Here is a 25,130-nt window from a genome sequence, read left to right on the forward strand (position 1 = left end):
TTTTTTTGGACTTTATTTCCACTTTGTATACTAATATGCGTCTCTACAAGCTATTCTATGTTGTTTTTAGCCATTTTTAGGAGCGGTCAAATTTTGACTTTTAGCCATACTATACTATTGCCTTTGTGTCCATTTTTTGACATGCTAATATTTGAGGTTTTTTGGCCTTTTTTGGCCTTTATTCCCACTTTGTATACCAATATGCGTCTCTACAAGCTATTCTATGTTGTTTTCAGCCATTTTTAGGAGCGGTCAAATTTTGACTTTTTCGCCATACTATACTATTGCCTTTGTGGCCATTTTTTTGACATGCTAATTTTTGAGGTTTTTGGCCTTTTTGGCCTTTATTCCCACTTTGTATACCAATATGCGTCTCTACAATCTATTCTATGTTGTTTTCCGCCATTTTTCGGAGCGGTCAAATTTTGACTTTTTCGCCATACTATACTATTGCCTTTGTGGCCATTTTTTTGACATGCTAATTTTGGAGGGTTTTTAGCCTTTTTTGGACTTTATTTCCACTTTGTATACTAATATGCATCTCTACAAGCTTTTCTATGTTGTTTTCAGCCAATTTTAGGAGCGGTCAAATTTTGACTTTTTTCGCCATACTGTACTATTGCCTTTGTGGCCATTTTTTGACATGCTAATTTTGGAGGTTTTTTAGCCTTTTTGGACTTTATTTCCACTTTGTATACTAATATGCGTCTCTACAAGCTATTCTATGTTGTTTTTAGCCATTTTTAGGAGCGGTCAAATTTTGACTTTTTCGCCATACTATACTATTGCCTTTGTGTCCATTTTTTTGACATGCTAATATTTGAGGTTTTTTGGCCTTTTTTGGCCTTTATTCCCACTTTGTATACCAATATGCGTCTCTACAAGCTATTCTATGTTGTTTTCAGCCATTTTTAGGAGCGGTCAAATTTGGACTTTTTCGCCATACTATACTATTGCCTTTGTGGCCATTTTTTGACATGCTAATTTTGGAGGTTTTTTGGCCTTTTTGGCCTTTATTCCCACTTTGTATACCAATATGCGTCTCTACAAGCTATTCTATGTTGTTTTCAGCCATTTTTAGGAGCGGTCAAATTTTGACTTTTTCGCCATACTATACTATTGCCTTTGTGGCCATTTTTTGGACATGCTAATTTGGGAGGTTTTTAGCCTTTTTGGACTTTATTTCCACTTTGTATACTAATATGCGTCTCTACGAGCTATTCTATGTCGTTTTTAGCCATTTTTAGGAGCGGTCAAATTTTGACTTTTTTCGCCATACTATACTATTGCCTTTGTGGCCATTTTTTTGACATGCTAATTTTGGAGGGTTTTTAGCCTTTTTTGGACTTTATTTCCACTTTGTATACTAATATGCGTCTCTACAAGCTATTCTATGTTGTTTTCAGCCAATTTTAGGAGCGGTCAAATTTTGACTTTTTCGCCATACTATACTATTGCCTTTGTGGCCATTTTTTGACATGCTAATTTTGGGGGTTTTTTAGCCTTTTTTGGACTTTATTTCCACTTTGTATACTAATATGCGTCTCTACAAGCTATTCTATGTTGTTTTCAGCCAATTTTAGGAGCGGTCAAATTTTGACTTTTTTCCATACTATACTATTGCCTTTGTGGCCATTTTTTTGACATGCTAAATTTTGAGGTTTTTGGTTTTTTTTGGACTTTATTATCAGTTTGTATACTGTCTGGCGTCTCTACAAGCTATTCTATGTTGTTTTCAGCCATTTTAGGAGCGGTCAAATTTTGACTTTTTCGCCATACTATACTATTGCCTTTGTGTCCATTTTTTGGACATGCTAATTTTGGAGGTTTTTTAGCCTTTTTTGACCTTTATTCCCACTTTGTATACCAATATGCGTCTCTACAAGCTATTCTATGTTGTTTTCAGCCATTTTTAGGAGCGGTCAGATTTTGACTTTTTCGCCATACTATACTATTGCCTTTGTGGCCATTTTTTTGACATGCTAATTTTGGAGGTTTTTTGGCCTTTTTTGGCCTTTATTCCCACTTTGTATACCAATATGCGTCTCTACAAGCTATTCTATGTTGTTTTCAGCCATTTTTAGGAGCGGTCAAATTTTGACTTTTTCGCCATACTATACTATTGCCTTTGTGGCCATTTTTTTTACATGCTAATATTGGAGGTTTTTTAGCCTTTTTGGACTTTATTTCCACTTTGTATACTAATATGCGTCTCTACAAGCTATTCTATGTTGTTTTTAGCCATTTTTAGGAGCGGTCAAATTTTGACTTTTTCGCCATACTATACTATTGCCTTTGTGTCCATTTTTTGACATGCTAATATTTGAGGTTTTTGGCCTTTTTGGCCTTTATTCCCACTTTGTATACCAATATGCGTCTCTACAAGCTATTCTATGTTGTTTTCAGCCATTTTTAGGAGCGGTCAAATTTTGACTTTTTCGCCATACTATACTATTGCCTTTGTGGCCATTTTTTTTGACATGCTAATTTTGGAGGTTTTTAGCCTTTTTGGACTTTATTTCCACTTTGTATACTAATATGCGTCTCTACAAGCTATTCTATGTTGTTTTCAGCCATTTTTAGGAGCGGTCAAATTTTGACTTTTTCGCCATACTATACTATTGCCTTTGTGGCCATTTTTTTTGACATGCTAAATTTTGAGGTTTTTGGGTTTTTTTGGACTTTATTCCCACTTTGTATACCAATACGCGTCTCTACAAGCTATTCTATGCTGTTTTCAACCATTTTAGGAGCGGTCAAATTTTGACTTTTTCGCCATACTATACTATTGCCTTTGTGGCCATTTTTTGACATGCTAATTTTGGAGGTTTTTTGGCCTTTTGGCCTTTATTCCCACTTTGTATACCAATATGCGTCTCTACAAGCTATTCTATGTTGTTTTCAGCCATTTTAGGAGCGGTCAAATTTTGACTTTTCGCCATACTATACTATTGCCTTTGTGGCCATTTTTTGACATGCTACTTTTGGAGGTTTTTTTGCCTTTTTTGGCCTTTATTTCCACTTTGTATACTAATATGCGTCTCTACAAGCTATTCTATGTTGTTTTCAGCCATTTTTAGGAGCGGTCAAATTTTGACTTTTTCGCCATACTATACTATTGCCTTTGTGGCCATTTTTTTTGACATGCTAATTTTGGAGGTTTTTTAGCCTTTTTTGGACTTTATTTCCACTTTGTATACTAATATGCGTCTCTACAAGCTATTCTATGTTGTTTTCAGCCATTTTTAGGAGCGGTCAAATTTTGACTTTTTCGCCATACTATACTATTGCCTTTGTGTCCATTTTTTTGACATGCTAATATTGTGGTTTTTGGGTTTTTTTGGACTTTATTCCCAGTTTGTATACCAATATGCGTCTCTACAAGCTATTCTATGTTGTTTTCAGCCATTTTTAGGAGCGGTCAAATTTTGACTTTTTCGCCATACTATACTATTGCCTTTGTGGCCATTTTTTTGACATGCTAATTTTGGAGGTTTTTAGCCTTTTTAGGACTTTATTCCCACTTTGTATACCAATATGCGTCTCTACAAGCTATTCTATGTTGTTTTCAGCCATTTTAGGAGCGGTCAAATTTTGACTTTTTCGCCATACTATACTATTGCCTTTGTGGCCATTTTTTGACATGCTAATTTTGGAGGTTTTTAGCCTTTTTTGGACTTTATTTCCACTTTGTATACTAATATGCGTCTCTACAAGCTATTCTATGTTGTTTTCAGCCATTTTTAGGAGCGGTCAAATTTGGACTTTTTCGCCATACTATACTATTGCCTTTGTGTCCATTTTTTGACACGCTAAATTCGGAGGTTTTTGGCCTTTTTTGGACTTTATTTCCACTTTGTATACTAATATGCGTCTCTACAAGCTATTCTATGTTGTTTTTAGCCATTTTTAGGAGCGGTCAAATTTTGACTTTTTCGCCATACTATACTATTGCCTTTGTGTCCATTTTTTTGACATGCTAATATTTTAGGTTTTTTGGCCTTTTTTGGACTTTATTTCCACTTTGTATACTAATATGCGTCTCTACAAGCTATTCTATGTTGTTTTCAGCCATTTTTAGGAGCGGTCAAATTTTGACTTTTTCGCCATACTAGACTATTGCATGTGTGGCCATTTTATCGACATGCTAATTTTGGAGGTTTTTAGCCTTTTTTGGACTTTATTTCCACTTTGTATACTAATATGCGTCTCTACAAGCTATTCTATGTTGTTTTCAGCCATTTTAGGAGCGGTCAGATTTTGACTTTTTCGCCATACTATACTATTGCCTTTGTGGCCATTTTTTGACATGCTAAATTTTGAGGTTTTGGCCTTTTTGGCCTTTATTCCCACTTTGTATACCAATATGCGTCTCTACAAGCTATTCTATGTTGTTTTCAACCATTTTTAGGAGCGGTCAAATTTTGACTTTTTCATACTATACTATTGCCTTTGTGGCCATTTTTTTGACATGCTAATTTTGGAGGTTTTTTAGCCTTTTTTGGACTTTATTTCCACTTTGTATACCAATATGCGTCTCTACAAGCTATTCTATGTTGTTTTCAGCCATTTTTAGGAGCGGTCAAATTTTGACTTTTTCGCCATACTATACTATTGCCTTTGTGGCCATTTTTTTGACATGCTAATTTTGGAGGTTTTTTAGCCTTTTTTGGACTTTATTTCCACTTTGTATACTAATATGCGTCTCTACAAGCTATTCTATGTTGTTTTTAGCCATTTTTAGGAGCGGTCAAATTTTGACTTTTTCGCCATACTATACTATTCCCTTTGTGTCCATTTTTTGACATGCTAAATTTTGAGGTTTTTGGCCTTTTTGGACTTTATTCCCACTTTGTATACCAATATGCGTCTCTACAAGCTATTCTATGTTGTTTTCAGCCATTTTAGGAGCGGTCAAATTTTGACTTTTTCGCCATACTATACTATTGCCTTTGTGGCCATTTTTTGACATGCTAATTTTGGAGGTTTTTGGCCTTTTTGGCCTTTATTCCCACTTTGTATACCAATATGCGTCTCTACAAGCTATTCTATGTTGTTTTCAGCCATTTTTAGGAGCGGTCAAATTTTGACTTTTTTCGCCATACTATACTATTGCCTTTGTGGCCATTTTTTGACATGCTAATTTTGGAGGTTTTTAGCCTTTTTGGACTTTATTTCCACTTTGTATACTAATATGCGTCTCTACAAGCTATTCTATGTTGTTTTTAGCCATTTTTAGGAGCGGTCAAATTTGGACTTTTTCGCCATACTATACTATTGCCTTTGTGTCCATTTTTTTGACATGCTAATTTTGGAGGTTTTTTAGCCTTTTTTGGACTTTATTTCCACTTTGTATACTAATATGCGTCTCTACAAGCTATTCTATGTTGTTTTCAGCCATTTTTTGGAGCGGTCAAATTTTTACTTTTAGCCATACTATACTATTGCCTTTGTGGCCATTTTTTGACATGCTAATTTTGGAGGTTTTTAGCCTTTTTTGGACTTTATTTCCACTTTGTATACTAATATGCGTCTCTACAAGCTATTCTATGTTGTTTTCAGCCATTTTTAGGAGCGGTCAAATTTTGACTTTTTCGCCATACTATACTATTGCCTTTGTGGCCATTTTTTTGACATGCTAATTTTGGAGGTTTTTTTGCCTTTTTTGGACTTTATTCCCAGTTTGTATACCAATATGCGTCTCTACAAGCTATTCTATGTTGTTTTCAGCCATTTTAGGAGCGGTCAAATTTTGACTTTTTCGCCATACTATACTATTGCCTTTGTGGCCATTTTTTGACATGCTAATTTTGGAGGTTTTTTAGCCTTTATTGGACTTTATTTCCACTTTGTATACTAATATGCGTCTCTACAAGCTATTCTATGTTGTTTTCAGCCATTTTTAGGAGCGGTCAAATTTTGACTTTTTCGCCATACTATACTATTGCCTTTGTGGCCATTTTTTTGACATGCTAATTTTGGAGGTTTTTTAGCCTTTTTTGGACTTTATTTCCACTTTGTATACTAAAATGCGTCTCTACAAGCTATTCTTTGTTGTTTTTCAGCCATTTTTAGGAGCGGTCAAATTTTGACTTTTTCGCCATAACATACTATTGCCTTTGTGTCCATTTTTTTGACATACTAATATTTGAGGTTTTTTGGCCTTTTTTGGCCTTTATTCCCACTTTGTATACCAATATGCGTCTCTACAAGCTATTCTATGTTGTTTTCAGCCATTTTTAGGAGCGGTCAAATTTTGACTTTTTCGCCATACTATACTATTGCCTTTGTGGCCATTTTTTGACATGCTAATTTTGGAGGTTTTTAGCCTTTTTTGGACTTTATTTCCACTTTGTATACTAATATGCGTCTCTACAAGCTATTCTATGTTGTTTTCAGCCATTTTAGGAGCGGTCAAATTTTGACTTTTTTCACATACTATACTATTGCCTTTGTGGCCATTTTTTTGACATGCTAAATTTTGAGTTTTTTGGGTTTTTTTGGACTTTATTCCCACTTTGTATACCAATATGCGTCTCTACAAGCTATTCTATGTTGTTTTCAGCCATTTTTAGGAGCGGTCAAATTTTGACTTTTTCGCCATACTATACTATTGCCTTTGTGGCCATTTTTTTGACATGTTAATTTTTTTAGGATTTTGGCCTTTTTTGGCCTTTAATTCCACTTTGTATACCAATATGCGTCTCTACAAGCTATTCTATGTTGTTTTCAGCCATTTTTAGGAGCGGTCAAATTTTGACTTTTTTCGCCATACTATACTATTGCCTTTGTGGCCATTTTTTGACATGCTAATTTTGGAGGTTTTTAGCCTTTTTTGGCCTTTATTTCCACTTTGTATACTAATATGCGTCTCTACAAGCTATTCTATGTTGTTTTCAGCCATTTTTAGGAGCGGTCAAATTTTGACTTTTTCACATACTATACTATTGCCTTTGTGGCCATTTTTTGACATGCTAATATTTGAGTTTTTTTGGCCTTTTTTGGCCTTTATTCCCACTTTGTATACCAATATGCATCTCTACAAGCTATTCTATGTTGTTTTCAGCCATTTTTAGGAGCGGTCACATTTTGACTTTTTCGCCATACTAGACTATTGCCTTTGTGGCCATTTTTTTGGACATGCTAATATTTGAGTTTTTTTGGCCTTTTTGGCCTTTATTTCCACTTTGTATACCAATATGCATCTCTACAAGCTATTCTATGTTGTTTTTAGCCATTTTTAGGAGCTGTCAAATTTTGACTTTTTCGCCATACTATACTATTGCCTTTGTAGCCATTTTTTTTGACATGCTAATTTTGGAGGTTTTTTGGCCTTTTTGGACTTTATTTCCACTTTGTATACTAATATGCGTCTCTACAAGCTATTCTATGTTGTTTTCAGCCATTTTTAGGAGCGGTCAAATTTGGACTTTTTCGCCATACTATACTATTGCCTTTGTGTCCATTTTTTTGACATGCTAATATTTGAGTTTTTTTGGCCTTTTTTGGCCTTTAATCCCACTTTGTATGCCAATATGCGTCTCTACAAGCTATTCTATGTTGTTTTCAGCCATTTTTGGGAGCGGTCAAATTTTGACTTTTTCGCCATACTATACTATTGCCTTTGTGGCCATTTTTTTGACATGTCTAATTTTTGAGTTTTTTTGGCCTTTTTTGGCCTTTAATCCCACTTTGTATACCAATATGCGTCTCTACAAGCTATTCTATGTTGTTTTCAGTCATTTTAAGGAGCGGTCAAATTTTGACTTTATCACCATACTATACTATTGCCTTTGTAGCCATTTTTTTGACATGCTAATTTTGGAGGTTTTTTAGCCTTTTTTGGACTTTATTTCCACTTTGTATACTAAAATGCGTCTCTACAAGCTATTCTTTGTTGTTTTTCAGCCATTTTAGGAGCGGTCAAATTTTGACTTTTTCGCCATACTATACTATTGCCTTTGTGTCCATTTTTTGACATGCTAATATATGAGTTTTTTTGGCCTTTTTTGGCTTTTATTCCCACTTTGTATACCAATATGCGTCTCTACAAGCTATTCTATGTTGTTTTCAGCCATTTTTAGGAGTGGTCAAATTTTGACTTTTTCGCCATACTATACTATTGCCTTTGTGTCCATTTTTTGACATGTCAAATTTTTTAGGTTTTTGGCCTTTTTTGGCCTTTATTCCCACTTTGTATACCAATATGCGTCTCTACAAGCTATTCTATGTTGTTTTCAGCCATTTTTAGGAGCGGTCAAATTTTGACTTTTTCGCCATACTATACTATTGCCTTTGTGTCCATTTTTTGACATGTCAAATTTTTTAGGATTTTGGCCTTTTTTGGCCTTTAATTCCACTTTGTATACCAATATGCGTCTCTACAAGCTATTCTATGTTGTTTTCAGCCATTCTTAGGAGCGGTCAAATTTTGACTTTTTCGCCATACTATACTATTGCCTTTGTGGCCATTTTTTTTGACATGCTAAATTTTTTGGTTTTCGTATTTTTTTGGACTTTATTTCCACTTTGTATACTAATATGCGTCTCTACAAGCTATTCTATGTTGTTTTCAGCCATTTTAGGAGCGGTCAAATTTTGACTTTTCGCCATACTATACTATTGCCTTTGTGGCCATTTTTTGACATGCTAATTTTGGAGGTTTTTTAGCCTTTTTTGGACTTTATTTCCACTTTGTATACTAATATGCGTCTCTACAAGCTATTCTATGTTGTTTTCAGCCATTTTTAGGAGCGGTCAAATTTTGACTTTTTCGCCATACTATACTATTGCCTTTGTGGCCATTTTTTTGACATGTTAATTTTTTTAGGATTTTGGCCTTTTTTGGCCTTTAATTCCACTTTGTATACCAATATGCGTCTCTACAAGCTATTCTATGTTGTTTTCAGCCATTTTTAGGAGCGGTCAAATTTTGACTTTTTCGCCATACTATACTATTGCCTTTGTGGCCATTTTTTTTGACATGCTAATTTTGGAGGTTTTTTAGCCTTTTTTGGACTTTATTTCCACTTTGTATACTAATATGCGTCTCTACAAGCTATTCTATGTTGTTTTCAGCCATTTTTAGGAGCGGTCAAATTTTGACTTTTTCGCCATACTATACTATTGCCTTTGTGGCCATTTTTTTGACATGCTAATGTTTGAATTTTTTGGCCTTTTTGGACTTTATTTCCACTTTGTATACTAATATGCATCTCTACAAGCTATTCTATGTTGTTTTCAGCCATTTTTAGGAGCGGTCACATTTTGACTTTTTCGCCATACTAGACTATTGCCTTTGTGGCCATTTTTTTGGACATGCTAATATTTGAGTTTTTTTGGCCTTTTTTGGACTTTATTACCAGTTTGTATACCAATATGCATCTCTACAAGCTATTCTATGTTGTTTTCAACCATTTTAGGAGCTGTCAAATTTTGACTTTTTCGCCATACTATACTATTGCCTTTGTAGCCATTTTTTTTGACATGCTAATTTTGGAGGTTTTTTGGCCTTTTTTGGACTTTATTTCCACTTTGTATACTAATATGCGTCTCTACAAGCTATTCTATGTTGTTTTCAGCCATTTTTAGGAGCGGTCAAATTTTGACTTTTTCGCCATACTATACTATTGCCTTTGTGGCCATTTTTTTGACATGCTAATATTTGAGTTTTTTTGGCCTTTTTTGGCCTTTAATCCCACTTTGTATGCCAATATGCGTCTCTACAAGCTATTCTATGTTGTTTTCAGCCATTTTTAGGAGCGGTCAAATTTTGACTTTTTCGCCATACTATACTATTGCCTTTGTGGCCATTTTTTTGACATGTCTAATTTTTGAGTTTTTTTGGCCTTTTTTGGCCTTTAATCCCACTTTGTATACCAATATGCGTCTCTACAAGCTATTCTATATTGTTTTCAGTCTTTTTAAGGAGCGGTCAAATTTTGACTTTATCACCATACTATACTATTGCCTTTGTAGCCATTTTTTTGACATGCTAATTTTGGAGGTTTTTTAGCCTTTTTTGGACTTTATTTCCACTTTGTATACTAAAATGCGTCTCTACAAGCTATTCTTTGTTGTTTTTCAGCCATTTTTAGGAGCGGTCAAATTTTGACTTTTTCGCCATACTATACTATTGCCTTTGTGGCCATTTTTTTGACATGCTAATATATGAGTTTTTTTGGCCTTTTTTGGCTTTTATTCCCACTTTGTATACCAATATGCGTCTCTACAAGCTATTCTATGTTGTTTTCAGCCATTTTTAGGAGCGGTCAAATTTTGACTTTTTCGCCATGCTATACTATTGCCTTTGTGGCCATTTTTTGACATGCTAAATTATGAGGTTTTTGGCCTTTTTTGGCCTTTATTCCCATTTTGTAGCTGTCTCGAGCACACAGGCATTGTCACACAGCTCCTCAGAAAGGTCAAGAAAAAGAAGGGTTTTCTGGTGGTGCTTTGGCTAGACCCGGCCATTACCTATAGTTATATGTTCCACAAGCTGGTCCTGAAGAAGCTAGAGAGGCACCATGGTCCATTTCGTTCAGGATTACTCCAGCGATTTCAGTCTGAGAGTCTCAGTAGGGCCTACATTATCTGCGTGGCACAGACTGGAGATTATCACAGGCTGCACAATCTCACTGATCTTGTTCGCTCTGGAAATGAACATGCTGGTGAATTCCTTAAAACCAGAGTGGAGAGGCCCCATCTCAATGTCAAGTATCTGCCAACCACCTCTCCAGGCCTTCATGGACACAGTGACCCCTGAGTCAGTGCCTGGAGGAAGATGGATCCTGAAGGGATTTGAGAGGCTAATGGGATGGGCCAGGATGTCCTTCGAAGACAGAAAAATCAAGTCATTGGTGTTGCAGAGAGAAGAGTTGCAGATAAGTTCGGCTTCTCTATTTTAGAAACAGAGACTCCTACCATTTCTGAGAAGCCTGTGACAAACCACGGGAAGATCTTCTACAGCAGCCTCAGGGATATATATTGCAGGGACTGCTGAAAGCTGTTGACAGGACGGGTCTCCCAGGAAAATTCAGGGCTTGGGTGTACCAACACAGGATTCTGGAAAGGATCCTGAGGCTGCTTCTATATGAATTCCCCAACTCTGCCAGCACAGACCTTGAAAGGAGAGTCTGTTGCTACCAAAGGAGATGGCTGGAGCACTGCAAAAATGCCCTGTCAAATTTAAGGCCAAACACCCTAGATTTAAGCATACTTGCACTTAAAAGAATCAAATTTGGCTGCCAGTGCAGTAAGCAAATTTTGCTTGTTAAGATGTCTTAAAACCAGTAAAACTGTGTGACTCTCATTATAGCCCATAAAATCTTGAAATAAGATCAAAAACACTAATTTCAAGCAATTTATTTAAGCCTAGTTGGACATACTAGTGCTTAAAATAAGGTTTCTATAGACCTGAAGTGGATGTTTCCAGAATTGTCTCCTGTATCTAGTTAAAAATAACTCAGAAAAAGACAAAGATGCTTAACAAGACCAGGCAAGTGATATTTACTTGAATTAAGTCAAATGATCTTTCCTAGTCAGCACTAGATAATCCATTTATACTTAAAACAAGACTAACTAGATTTTTTAATCTAAATATAAGATTATGACACTAGGTTAGATCGGCAGTTTTTGCGGTGAGAAGCTTGAGTAGCATCGCCCTATATGAAAACACTTGCAAGTTTAGGCTCCACTTAAATCCATTGAGGAGGAGGTCAAGGTGTTGCGTGTGAGGGAGGTGCTGCAGCTCTGTGAGTCCAGTGACCCTAAAGTCACAGGGGCAGTGTTAACAGTCAAGACTGGTAGGAAATGAAGAGCAGAGGCAGCAGTAGAGCAGGCAGAGTCACAGTTGCGCCATGGAGACATGTTGGGAACACTGACTAGAGGAGGAGCTGGACTAGGAACCATTGCAACACCCCAGGTATAAAAAGACTCAGGGAAAGGAGTGAAGGGCAACTGGTCCAAAAAGAGGTGAGACCTGCTGTCAAGGAGGAAAGGTCCACCAGAGCAGTGGGAATGAATTAGCAAGGCGCCTGGACCAGATGGGAACAAGTTGTGGAGAGGAAGATCTCCTGGGAGCATCTGTAGTGCAATGACAAACTGCTGTCACTTAAGGTCCACAGTGCGAACCATCAGCTTCATCAGAGCAGGAGAGAGGCCAGGAGTAATAGACAGCATCAGGACTTATGAACACTGCTCTGGACTCGCAGCTGTCAATGGACTTGGGTAGGCAACTCAAGTTCCCCCAGCATGTTGCCAACACCACCCTCAGACCCGACATCAGAGATATCAGAGGTAAGAAAGAACGTGGTCATGCTGGAACTAACAGTGCCACAGGAAAACTGAATGGAGGCAGCTTTTGAGCTGAAGAGGGGAAGTACGAGGGCCTGGTCAACAACTGCCACAGACAAGGCTGGAAGGCAATGTGCTGCCCTGTGGAAGTAGGGTGTAGAGGCTGTGCAGTGCAGTCCCTCTGTAGAGCCTACATAGCACTTGGGATCACAGGCGAAAGAAGAAGTAGGGCCAACTTGGACAACATGGGAGCTTCTGAGAAAGATTCCAGGTGGCTGTGGATCAAGAGAGTTGATCCAAGGGAGAGTGCTGCTAGGGCACATGTTCAGGCGTGATCAGCATCAGCTGGGTCGTCTGAGTGAGGGTGTCTGTTGTTCGACCCAAAACACCCAATGGCCTCAGGAAACATCATTGATAATGTGCCCTAGCTTAGCATCAGAAGATGTTTCACAACTGCTGTCCCAAACGTCATGAAAGTCTGTCATCCAAAATGGCATAAAAAAAACATATTATAGTGTGTCGTCCCAATTGTCATGAAAATGTCATATTTTGAATGGCATACTATACTCTTATAACTTTTTTTGATGCCATTCTGGAGGACTTACCATAGTATGAAATTTTTATTACATTTTGGATGACATACTAAATGCTATGCTATAGGATAACTTTTTAATGCAATTCTGTGCATAGTATGTCATCCAAAATAGCTTAAAAATGTCATAGCATAGTATGTTGTCAAAATTAACATAAAAAAAGTTATAGGACAGTATGTCTTTCAAAATGTCATAAAAAAGTCGTACTACAGTAAGTCGTCCAAAATGTCATGTAATTCTCATAGTATAGTATGACATCCAAAATAGCATAACAATGCCATAGTATGTCGTCCAAAATAGCAGAAAAAATCATACTGCAGTATGTCTAAAATGGCATAAATATAGTAAGTTTTAATTATCTTTAAATGATCAATCTGTTGCATTGGCCACTGTGCTGTAGCACTGTCCTCACAGTTAGAATAGTAATCATTCAGTATTCAATCTTGCCTAGAAATATATTACTAGGCAACCTCCAGCTTTCATTTTAAGGCATGAATGAACTGATTCAGTTGCAACTGCATTTCCTCTGATGTCCTTTGTTTGCATTTGCTTAGGGTCCTTCTGCACAAAAGCCGAACACACAACAAGGAGGACACACACAGGATGATTCCCTCAACTATGCTTCGTTACACTTTGGAAATAAGCAAAAGTGAGATTATTTTTCATACACCAGAACAAGGAAGGTAATATTATATGATAACTTTATGATGTTATTTTTTTCTAGGAATAAACAGGCAAAAGCAGCAGAGGATGTGTATGCCATGGTGTCTAAGCAAAAGCCTCCTAAAAAGGTCAGAATTTTTTTTTAACCTAGAAAAGAAAAAGTATGTTCTGTATAGTACATCTGTGTGCCTCTGTCCACTGTTTGATGTTTCCTAATTAGGGGCTGAGCACCGACCGGGCGAAACATCAAAATATTACGCTGCACCACAGGAAAAAGGAAAAAAATTGCACAAACCTATGATAACTTTTAATCACTAAGGGGTTAAGTTTGGACGATCAGATTAGTCCTGTAGGACAAGTTCGCAATAGTACAAGAGGTGGAAAGCACCTAAAGTGAGCACAAAATTCAAAATGGGTAACTTTCTGTTGGGTTTGGGGGGTGGGTCCAAGAGTCTTTTTGTGCGTCTCAGCATGATACATGAGTGTACCAAATTTTGTAATTGTAGGTAAAACTACACATTAGGGGTGCTGTGGAGCCATTTTGCAACACCTGTTTCAGAAAACACCAAAATCTGAATGGATGTGCATTCCAAGTTTCATGAGTTTTTGGGCATGTTTAGACCTCCAAAAATGCGATTTATTTGGCATACAATACAATTTATTACAACAAACAATAATGAAAGCTGCAAGCAGCAATGAAAGGGCCATCACACCCCCACGTATGTCTGGGTACTGATAAACTCCAGCTAAAGGGGCCGTTAATTTCTGTGAAAGTCGGATAATGCACGCGGGGAGTTTGGACCCTGGAGTGAGGTTGTCTTATCTGGGACAGGTGGCATTTGAAGGCTGCTGTCTTAGCACAGGGCTAAAGGAAACATCAAAAACATGCAATGTGTCAGGAGGTTTGGCTCCTGACAGGTTTGGAGGTTGGATATATCCACCAATATTTTATTTTATTTATGCCATAAAAGTCAAATGTCACCTGTCCCAGATAAGACTTGAACCAACAACCTCAGTCACACGAACCATCTGATTTACCCACTGAGACGAACCTAACTCATTGCATGTTTTTGATGTTCCTTTTATCTCTGTGCTAAGACAGCAGCCCTCAAAAGAAACCTGTCCCAGATAAGACTTGAATCAGCAACCTAAATCTAAAACAGGAAGTTTCGGCAGATCTGAAAATGTACACCAAAGTTACAACAATTTCCTGGGTTCAATGAGGGCCCCTCCTGAACCCATTTGTATGACAATATTCACTAGTCTTAATAGCTCCACCTACTGGCAACTGGAAGTAAGCCTTGCAAGACAGTTATGTTTTAATTTACATGAAATTTTCATGGTTTGGTCTACAAATGATGTACACCAAGATGATGTGGAATTATCTCACTCCAGGGTCCAAACTCGCAGAAATGAATGACTGCTTTAGCTGGAGTTAACCAGTACCCAGACATACGGGGGGGTGTGAGGGCCCTTTCATTGCTGTTTGCAGCTTGAATTATAAATGAATCCCTTGTAACAAATGATTTAATGAAGGGAAACATTATCTCCAAATCATCACAAGCATCAACGTTTTATTAATATAAAGTTCTTTAATATAAAAACCAGACTCTGTGAGAAGTTATGACAAGTCATGATCTGGTGACCATCTCTGTTACCCTCCTAGAGTGACGAAAGGCTGGAGGACTACGAGAACATCAGCACAGCACATGCACCCAAATGTCCACATCCATTAAACTACGACACAGACACCAGTGAGGATGAAGGGGATCTCAATTATTCGCAGGTGAGCTTCAAAGCAAAGTATGGACATCTGAGAGCCATCAAAGACTTTAGCAGCTCTGATGAAGATGAGACGCAGTACTCTCAGGTCAAAATGTGAGTTAAAATACTTATACAAGTACAAGCAATTACTTATTAGGTTTTTATCACTTTTTTTCACTCCAAATATATCATTTTTGGCACCTCTCTGCTTTAACAAGTACCAAACAGAGGGGGGAAGTGTATATACATATGTTGTGAGCAAACCCATGACACCAAAAAAAATTGTTTTGTCTAAACATGCATTTGTGTAAAAAAATTATTGACATTACTGTGACATTTGTAAACAGCACAAGATGACATGGCTTTGATGATTTGCAGCAGTTCCTTTTATTCAGGCTTGTTTATGAAATATGCATTTTGAAACATTGTGCCATATGAATAATGTTCATTTTAATTACATGCTTTAAATTCAGCTCTTGTCTAACTATGTAACTGCAAATTAAAGTGCAGGAAGAATGTCTTTCATTGTTTTGTCTTACTTAAATAAGCATAAACAATGTTTTGAAAGATCCAGTGTGTAGCATTTAGGGGCATCTACTGTATTTGCAGATATGGCATAGAACATTCCCAACTATGATTTCATTAGACTATAACCATGTGAAAAAGAGTATCGTGCTTTTGTTACCTTAGAAGGAGCTGTTTATGTCTTTCTGTGGAGCGGGTCCTCTTGCACGTATTCTGCCATATTTTTCTACAGTAGCCCAGAGCAGACCAATAAAACACTGGCTGTAGATGCATTTTCGTGCTTGGCACATGTAACCAGTTGCAATTTTGCAACTGCGGCGTCCGATGCCACTAAATGCAAAACACTAGAGCTTTAACAAAATTATTACTTCAAAATTATCAATTAAAAAGTGTGACAAACTGTACAACTGCCTCTTTCACTCTGCACAAAAGTGTTAACTAATAAATTAACTCTAAGACAAAAGTTAATATTAAACCATCAAATATAAACAGAAGCATAATCAATGTGGCAGCATTTTTCTAGAGTGATGAACCACATAGAAGAATAAAGGCCATGAGTTTAAAGGGAACATTTACTGTTATGGTGGATTGTGGTGTACCTATACCATTGTATTCAAATTATTTTGTTGTTATTTTGTATTTTGAATTTTTCTGTTAAAAAAAAACAAAAAGAGTTACAGTGACAAAAGTTAAGAGCTAAACTTGAAGCTTCAAGTGTGTGGTATTACTTAAAATAAGTTTGCCAGCAGTGCAGTTTCTATCGCCACTGCTGCAGACTGCTTGAGTTGAGCTGACTGTGGAAAACTGAAGCGAGACTTAAGAAAGTCATGTTGCTGTTTACAGCCTGGAATCCTATGATTTGACTGTCATATCCCCTTAAATTAATCCATAACCTTTTCACCAGACCATCAGTGTCTCTTCTTTGTCCCAAATGAGTGCCATTAATTGTCTCTTCCTATTTCGTGTCTCCATTGCTTTCTTGGGAATGCAGACGGATCTCAGCATACTCATCTGTCTTGGAGGCCAGGCCTCTAACCTCCCCTTTCCCTAGCTTATCCTGTGATTTGGCTTGGAGTTTAGCAAAGTCCCCATTGGCATACTGGAGAGGGTCTTCTTCAGCTACTCCTCCTTTCAGAATCACTTTACTGTCATAAGTCAAATCTACTTTTGAAGAATTTGTTACTCCTTCATCCTTCAGAATGGCTTTATTGGCATAAATCACATCAACTTTTGAAGAATTCATCTACAGGGGAAAAAAAGAGACATTTGCTTCATTTTTATTTTTTATTACATGATAACTTGTTTTCATGATTTTTGATGACCTACTATAAAATTACTTTTTCATGATATTTGGGACAACATAGTATACTTTGACTTTTTTTATTGTCGTTTATGGCAACATACTATGTTATGACTTTTATGCTACTTGAAACTGCATAATGAACTATGACTTTTTTGTTGTTGCTCTTTTACCATACTTTAACATTTTGCCATCCTGTGTTGCTTTTACAGCATACCACACTATAGCATTTTTATATGACATACTATACTATAACATTTTAATGGCATACTTTGGGATTCAATTTTTAAGAGAAGCCATACTCAGTCATGTTACAGTATGCTATAAAATGCCAGTTTTTGAAACATCGATGACACAGTACATTATAAAACATTTTATGACTGTTTGACTGGACACAGAGATGACACTCAAAATTCTTATTCAATAATCACCAGGCAACATTCCCGTCTTTAGGAGGCTGTACCTGGCTGAGTTTGCAAGACACAATGATAATACTGGTATCATGTGAAACTAAAGGACCTAAGAAATCCAGGGGCACCAAAGTCATGCCAGCTTGTCAGGGAGGCGGGCTAAATGACACTCTTGAGTTTATTTAAATTTTAGCAATGTAAAAAATGGCATGGTCATTTCACAGGGGTCCCTTGAACTCTGACAGTTTCTTGCTATCATGACAATCTGGTGAGAATTGCTTAACCCTGTCAATATGTACTTCATAACAGTTTAATAATACCAAAAAATGGAATTGTAAACGTGATTTAAAAGAAAATGCAATTAATCGCAATTAATTAACAATATAAATTTCCACATTTAATTGTGATTAACTTTTAAAATTCTGTGATTAATCACTTTTTTTTTTCAATCGTTCAACACCCCTGGTAAAAAGCTAATTTCGTGAAATGTTTGAGTTGTACTTTAAATTTAGTGCTGCATGCTGGTTGTTCAAAACTTTCTGTTTTAGTGCATCTTTACGTTTTTACTTCAATGCATACATACTTGTGTGAAAGGATGTAAACTCACCCCATTAGTAACTAAAATATCAGAAGTGTCCACCATCCCCTTGTTGGGTGAAAGGCTGCCTTTTCTTTTCCTACAACAAACACCAAAAAACAGTTGTTAAAATGCTAGGTTTTTTTGTTATTTTCATCACCATCCAAGTCACACCCCTGACAATTTTCTCAAACTGTGTTTCTGTCTCGTTTTCAAACCAATTACCAAAAGGTTCTGTGAACAATACTACAATAGGGTGTCAGCTTATGTCTTCGGATGTTGTCATGTACTTACCTGCAAAAGAACAGCAGCAGCAGCGGGACACACACCAGCAGCATCCCCAGTGCTCCAACTGCAGAGCCAATCATAACAGACAAAGGGTGGAGGCCTGAAAAGTCCCGCAAAAATAGTTAGGTCAGTTCAACCAGAGAGAGGCAGATCATGCAGAGGGAAAGTTAATTAGAATTTGAGCATCATGCAGATTTCTATACCTAGCTGAGTTTCACTGGAGGACATGTTAAATGCAAAACTATCAGAGCCCAGTGAGTTGATGCTGACGCAGACCAGAGAGGGCATGTCATCTTCCAGATGGTACAGGGTGATGACGCTCCTCATGCTAACGCCTCCTAGGGGAACTTCCCTGATTGGGACAACAGCAGAGTGATTGACAGGCTCCCCGGCCAATTCCCAAACAAGGGAGGGAGGCGGGTTCCCCTGGCTGTCACAGGTACATCGAAGCATGGATAGAATCTTGACACAGCGGGAAGAAGGCAAGATCTCTGGAGCAACTGAGACAGAGAGAGAAGGTAAATGTGTATTTTTGTTAAGTTTAAAATGATCAGAGATAAAGAGATGAGAAAAATAAACTCACATGTGACATCAATACTGACAGGCTCTGAGTTTTCAGCTCCGTGGACGTTTAGAGCTTCACAGTAATACTGATCCTCTGAGAGTTTTGTCACATTGAAGGTGAAGTCTCGCTCACAGCCCACCATCTCCGCTTCTCTTCCAGCCACTCTGAACCAGGTGACGTTAACAGCTGCTGGATTGGCGATGGTTGAGCAGGTCAGAGTTACAGAGCTGCCATCGAGCACTGGACCAGAGGGGTCAACCAACACCGAGGTATTCTTCGGGGGATCTGAAAAACACAGCTTTTCTGTTAGTCATGTGTCCACACCTAAGGTTACTGCTAATTTGTTGGAATGCACAATAAGTTCTTCCAAGAAATTATTTCTAGGTTGATTCATGGATGTTTTTGTGGCTGTAGGGTTTTGTCAATTCATGGTTTGATTTTGTACCTCAAGTTGGTGTTACATAATCAGCGGCAAGTCCAGACTTTTTTTACTTGGGTGGCCGAAGTAGGGCAATAACTCATGTAGGGGTAAAATGAACTACAAGCACTGCAGCCGCGCTCAGAGTAGCTTGAACATACTGTTTTTGTCTCCATTACACATACCTACTTTGATTACTAACATTGCAGTGTCTTACTTTCCTGTTTATAGTTTTGGTTAAAGGGTGTCCATACTTTATTAAAGAAAATTTTCCTTCACAAGTAAATAGAAATAGAAAATTAAAGTGTGAAAAAAATAAGCCTTTTTACAAACTTTAAAATAGTTTTCATTTATTTGTATGTAAAAATTAGTCAGGCTAGACACTACTCTGGCACAGTACTGCCCCTCAGGTTTAAGAACTGCACTTATAAAATAAATTTCAGTTTAGTCATTGAACAGATTAAACTGACTAGGCAGATAGCCAATAATGATGGGGTGGCACCTGAGGTTTCCAATCAGATGTCAGGGGTGGCCCAGACCACTCCCTTGACATGCGGGCCTGTACAAAATGTAAAACCTCCCAAAAAGAGAAGTTTAAGTGAGGATAATTGTGATGATAATTATACATTTTTCTTTGAAGGGGGGATTTGGAATAAAAAAAAGTAAGTTTGCTTTATCCAGTTTATGACAATGGAGGCAGATTTAAAGTGTAACAAAAACAATCACATATGTTGACACATCTTTTGCAATACCCACAATACTGCAATGTTCAATTTTCAAGAAAACATGATCATCTTTTTTCAAGGTCATAAATCAACTTTGAATCTCAACATCATCTATTAAATGGACAGTTCACGCCCAAATCAAGAATACATCTTTTTTTTTTTTTCTTTTTTTTTATCAGTCTAGTTTGTTTTAATTTGAGCTGTCAAGTGTTGAAGATATCGGCTGTAGAGATGTCTGCCTTCTCTCCAGTATAAGAAAACTAGATGGCACTCGGCTTGTGGTGCTCAAAGCATCAAAAACTAAAGTTGAAAAACTCAACAGCAATATATTTCATGACATCCACTCACGGACGAGACACTGGTGCTTGTAACTGCGTGATGTTAACATTGTCATCACAATGTCATCCTCTTTGGCTGAGCTGTAACACCGGCTTGCTCACTAGTGCTAGGTGAGCTAGCGCTACATGCACACTGAGCTTTTTGGTGCTTTAAGCACCACAAGCCGAGTGCCATCTAGTTCCATTATATTTGAGAGAAGGCAGACATCTCTACGGCTGAAATCGCCAACACTCCACACCTCATATTAAAATAAACTGAAAACTGTAAAGCACTACAGTTAGGAGTCAAAATATGTATCTTTCTTTTGGGTTGAAGGCCCTTAAATGCTCAGAGAAAAATGGATATTTGAATATCATTAATTCCAGGACTACTGTGTGTATGATTCTGCTGAAGATGATCATGTGATATCATCAAATATACTAGTAGTGATTAAAGGAGGCCACAGTCCTTTTTAATAAGTGAAAAGTAAACGAAGTATGCAGAGAAAACTTGTCTTTAGATGTTGTAAAGATTTATAAATACTTACCTTTGCCTTTATAAACTGAATGTAATACTGAATTGAATAAAATGAGACAACGGTTTCATTTTCTATGGTTGGAAGAGATGTCCTATAAAGGACAGAAACCAGACAAAACACCTACACATAAACACACTGGCACACATGTGGACTTACTGTACAACAGAGCTCAGTCATGATGAACCACTAACATAGAAAGGATATTGAGGTTGTCACGCATTGCAACAATGCGTTACTGTCCACAGTCCAGACACTATGGTGTTGCCCTGTGACTGAGTCTTGGCTTCTGATCATGTTTGCGTGACCACAGCTGGATATACAGTTGGGCTATATTCAGCATATGAACACAGTTTTGTTGTCTGTCATCAGTTTTTTTTTACAGAGTTTTTACTATGGAAAACAAACTTACACTCGATGTCCAGCTGAATCTGCGCTGAAGTTTCCTCCCCGAGCTCACTTTTTGCTGCACAGTGGTAGTCACCATTATGACTCGGGTCCACGTCATTTATTACCAGTCTAGATCCAAGCTCATTATCCTCTTCATTGTCTTTGTACCAGGTGTAGTTGGTCACAGGTGGATTGGCACGACTCCTGCAGAGCAGAGTAACAGAGCTGCCCTCCAGTATCGGACCATCAGGGTCCACGATTACACTGGTTTCCTTTGGAGGAACTGGAAAAATAAAAATAAGTATGAATTCAATCCATGTTGCTGGTCGTTATTTGTCATGGGTATTTCTGTGTCACTCTGACTTACACTGTACGTCTATCTGAGTGATGGATGAGTTCTGAGATCCGTAGCTGTTACTGGCTTTGCAGAAAAATCTGCTGTCCACCTCTGAGACCGTAGTTGAAAGCCTGTTCTTAAAACCCACAGCTGTCACCTGATCTCCATCCACTTTGAACCAGGTGTAGCTGTCCACAGCTGGATTGGCGTTGGCCTTGCAGGTCAGAGTCACCAAGCTGCCCTCTTTGACAGGGCCAGAGTCGCTGACTGATGTGTTGTTTGGAGGATCTTGAAGAGATTTTCGAAAATCCAGTGAGCTCTAGAGGTGGAGGTAGGCTGATTTTGTTAACCTATGGACAGAGCCAGGCTAGTAGTTTCCATCTGTTACCAGTCTTTGTGCTAAGAAAAGTTTACCAGCTGGTAATTGTGGCTTCATATTTAAGAGACAGATGTAAGAGTGGTGTTGATCGTGTCATCTAGCTCTCTGCAATGTTTTACTGTTCCTTTAACTAAATGACATGCCAGCATAACAAGACATTATAACAATACACCTTATACAAGTTATAACTACTTAGATTATTATAATCATAAAGCTTTATCAAGTAGAATCTGTCATCAGCCTCGCTAAAACCAACTCTTGTGTTGCCTGATTGTGAAGCAATATTCTTGCCAAATCTGCAATAAGCTGATTTTAGCAGACATTATGTCAAAGCAGGATAAACAACAACATAAGTAGATTTTTCATAGCATGTCTTAACATCAAACTATTTAAAATGAGATTACATGCAATGGCATGATATGAAACATCACCCAACACAAGACACAGAAAAAATGCCAGGAGCATACTCACAAAAAACATGGAGGGTCAAACTTTTCTCATACAGAAGGTCACTGTTACTAGCCTGTCGGTTGTAGAGAGCGGCACATGATAACCTCTGTCCATGGTGGAGGTAAGAAGCGGTGAAGTTCATCACAGAGGTCACAGATTTAGTTTCCATGTTCTCCTCAATGTCACCTATAGTGGGGGTCCACGTCAGAGCTGGTGGAAGAACGGGACAGGGAGCTACAGCCGTGCAGTTCAGCCTCACTGGAGTCCCTTCTTCTACCTCCAGCGAGGATGGAGTTATGGTAGGTTTGGGCAGTGGATCTGAGGAGTCAAAACAAAGAGGAAATGGCAAGTGGGATACCAAAAGATGTGGGTTTAAATGTGCAAGAATAGCAGCACATGACACTAACTCTGAGTGGTGATAACAACACTTGTTTTAAAGTTGAACTTCAGATCATTGTCACACTGCAGTCTGAAATAATAGCTGTCATAATGGTCAGATGGCAGGTTGTCCAAGATGGTGGTGCAGTCCTTTTCGTGCAGGATCCCCGTTAGGTTTCCTTGCAGGATATTTGAGCTTGCATGTTCTCCAGTGAGGCTGGAATCAAACACCTGCGTTCGTCTCCAGCCTCTTTTCCAAATAGCTTTACAGGAATCATCCAGGTGTTGTTCCCAGCCTGTGAGCAAGCTGAAAGTGCAGGGGATCAGCACACAGGATCCACTAAGTCCCTCCACCGTCTGAGGCATGAAGACTGCCCATTGTTGACCTAAGCTCACTGAGGTGAAACAAAAGCAACTAAATAAATATCAGCCAAGACTGGTAAACACAACAAACGAATTCCAGAAAGTATTAAATGTCACAATATTAACATTAATGGGGACTAAACCATCCAAAATTAGCAAACATCCAGAAAGTTTGAGCCATTGTAAACATTTGTAAGATATCACTTAAACATTCAGATGTGGCTAACCTACCTTGAAGCAGACAGCACATGACGAAAACCTTTACAGCACCTGTCATTATTTTTATGCTCATGATCCTACAGAAAGGGAACAGACACACAACAATCTATTAAGAATTATTTCCTGATTAAAGGGTAACTTTGGTATTTTCTAAATTGGACATTTTTCCAATGTTTTGTCTAAATGACTAATGGGAACCACAGTTTTTGAAAGTGATCCATATTGAGCAAGAGGGCTCCAGTTGGCTGCAATGTGATTCCTACGGGCAATTAAGCACCTTGAGTGCACATCCACTAAAAGTGCTTGTTTTTGCCACCGACAGACTTAGATTGCTGGTTTCTGGCAATATAAGGAAATGATTCTTAGAGACAGACATTTTTTTTTTTATAAAAACAGCTCTGAAATCACCATCACCCAACACATTATTTAAATAAACAGTGCTTTAAGTGTGAATAAAGCTGCCACATTTTCACATCTAACTGTGTATACTAAGAGTTTATTTCAACCAAACCAGAGCCGGTGATTGGTGAAACAGTAGAAAGATAAACCAAGACAGCTTTTGGAAGTCTTTTTTTTACTTCTGTCAACTTTGAATGTTGTATGCTTTACAATGATAAAATGTATGTTAAATTAAATGGAGTATGGTGAATTTGAAAATACCTGATACCCTTACCCTAACTAATGCAAAATGAGTTGCCAGGGTAATGAAGAATGAATCCCATTTCCTTGAGGAAAATTTACTTAAGTTGATTTTACACATACAATTAAAGATTGCTATTTAACATGTCCTTCCTGTCACTTTTGATTGTTAGATAAAGTTATTTCCAGTAATTGTGTTGTTTCAAGATTTTCACAGAAGCACAATATCAGTAACACTGTGGAATACTACTTCTTTTAAATATAATGCATTCATAAGTCATGTAAGAAAACATGTTCTGCATTAAAATTGAAAGGACACTCAAAAGTTAGAGTGTCCCTGTACAAAATCAATCTTCATTATTCATTTTTGCATTAACTGTTAGCACACTGGTGGGTTTTCATATGTATGCAAAACCATAATCTGGAAAATCAGGCATATATAATGGTCAGAAGAATGTGGCAGAAATGAAATTCAATATCAAAACAACAGAATTTTTTTTTTTGTAAATGTATACAAGTCAAGCAAAATGTACTGATAAAGAAACCTTGAACCTTAAAGGCTTCAATAATGTAGCAGTATTTCTAAATTGTTTTAGTGAAATGCTAAAGTTTATATACTAAAATAAGTTTGTGACAAAGAAATTACAATTTATGTCTTTACAAATATGTGTTATGAACTAAGAAGGGAGATCAGACATGAAATCATTTGAGTTTTTTATTTTTATTAAGTCTTACCTTAAAGCCAACAATGCATTCAGCATAAAATGTCTCTTTTCTGCAGAAAAAAAAAGAGATTTAAATACACAACTCATAACTTTATCAATAAGCATATATGGTGCTGATATCAGATTGAATGATGTTTATATTTATAATAAAGCAAATAAAAGTATTACCAGCATTGAAGGGTCAGCGGTGATAATCCAACAGCTGACTCATGTCAGACTGGTGCTGTGTGTAGATGGCACACTTGCCTCTTGAAAGATTTCTCTGGGGAGTGGCA

At 37.4% G+C, this 25,130-nt stretch overlaps 2 protein-coding genes across 5 annotated transcripts in view; one reads left to right on the top strand and one right to left on the bottom strand.

The window, feature by feature from the left end:
• Positions 1-15,834, top strand: part of LOC121945626 (B-cell receptor CD22) — an 86,205-nt gene extending 70,371 nt beyond the window's left edge. For all 4 annotated transcript variants that reach the window (XM_042489910.2, XM_088084233.1, XM_088084232.1 and 1 more), the window contains 3 exons: positions 13,442-13,536; positions 13,612-13,678; positions 15,217-15,834. In XM_042489910.2, coding sequence (XP_042345844.2) covers positions 13,442-13,536; positions 13,612-13,678; positions 15,217-15,432 — 378 coding nt within the window. In that variant the 3' untranslated portion in view covers positions 15,433-15,834. The remainder of the gene's footprint in view (positions 1-13,441; positions 13,537-13,611; positions 13,679-15,216) is intronic.
• A 784-nt stretch (positions 15,835-16,618) lies between these two features.
• LOC121945628 (myelin-associated glycoprotein-like) lies at positions 16,619-25,099 on the bottom strand. Its single transcript, XM_088084237.1, has 12 exons — positions 25,024-25,099; positions 24,866-24,905; positions 23,504-23,568; positions 22,939-23,304; positions 22,553-22,849; positions 21,733-21,990; positions 21,388-21,648; positions 18,998-19,264; positions 18,618-18,914; positions 18,421-18,514; positions 18,157-18,226; positions 16,619-17,082 (listed from the first exon to the last, which is right to left on the bottom strand). Exons 2-12 carry the CDS (start codon positions 24,889-24,891, stop codon positions 16,795-16,797), a joined length of 2,289 nt encoding a protein of 762 aa, XP_087940363.1. The 5' UTR covers positions 24,892-24,905; positions 25,024-25,099; the 3' UTR covers positions 16,619-16,794.
• Between the last annotated feature and the right edge of the window lie 31 nt (positions 25,100-25,130).

Source organism: Plectropomus leopardus, chromosome 11 (assembly GCF_026936395.1).
Source record: "Plectropomus leopardus strain MGB_pleo_1.0 chromosome 11, ASM2693639v1, whole genome shotgun sequence".
NCBI lineage: Eukaryota > Metazoa > Chordata > Actinopteri > Perciformes > Serranidae > Plectropomus > Plectropomus leopardus.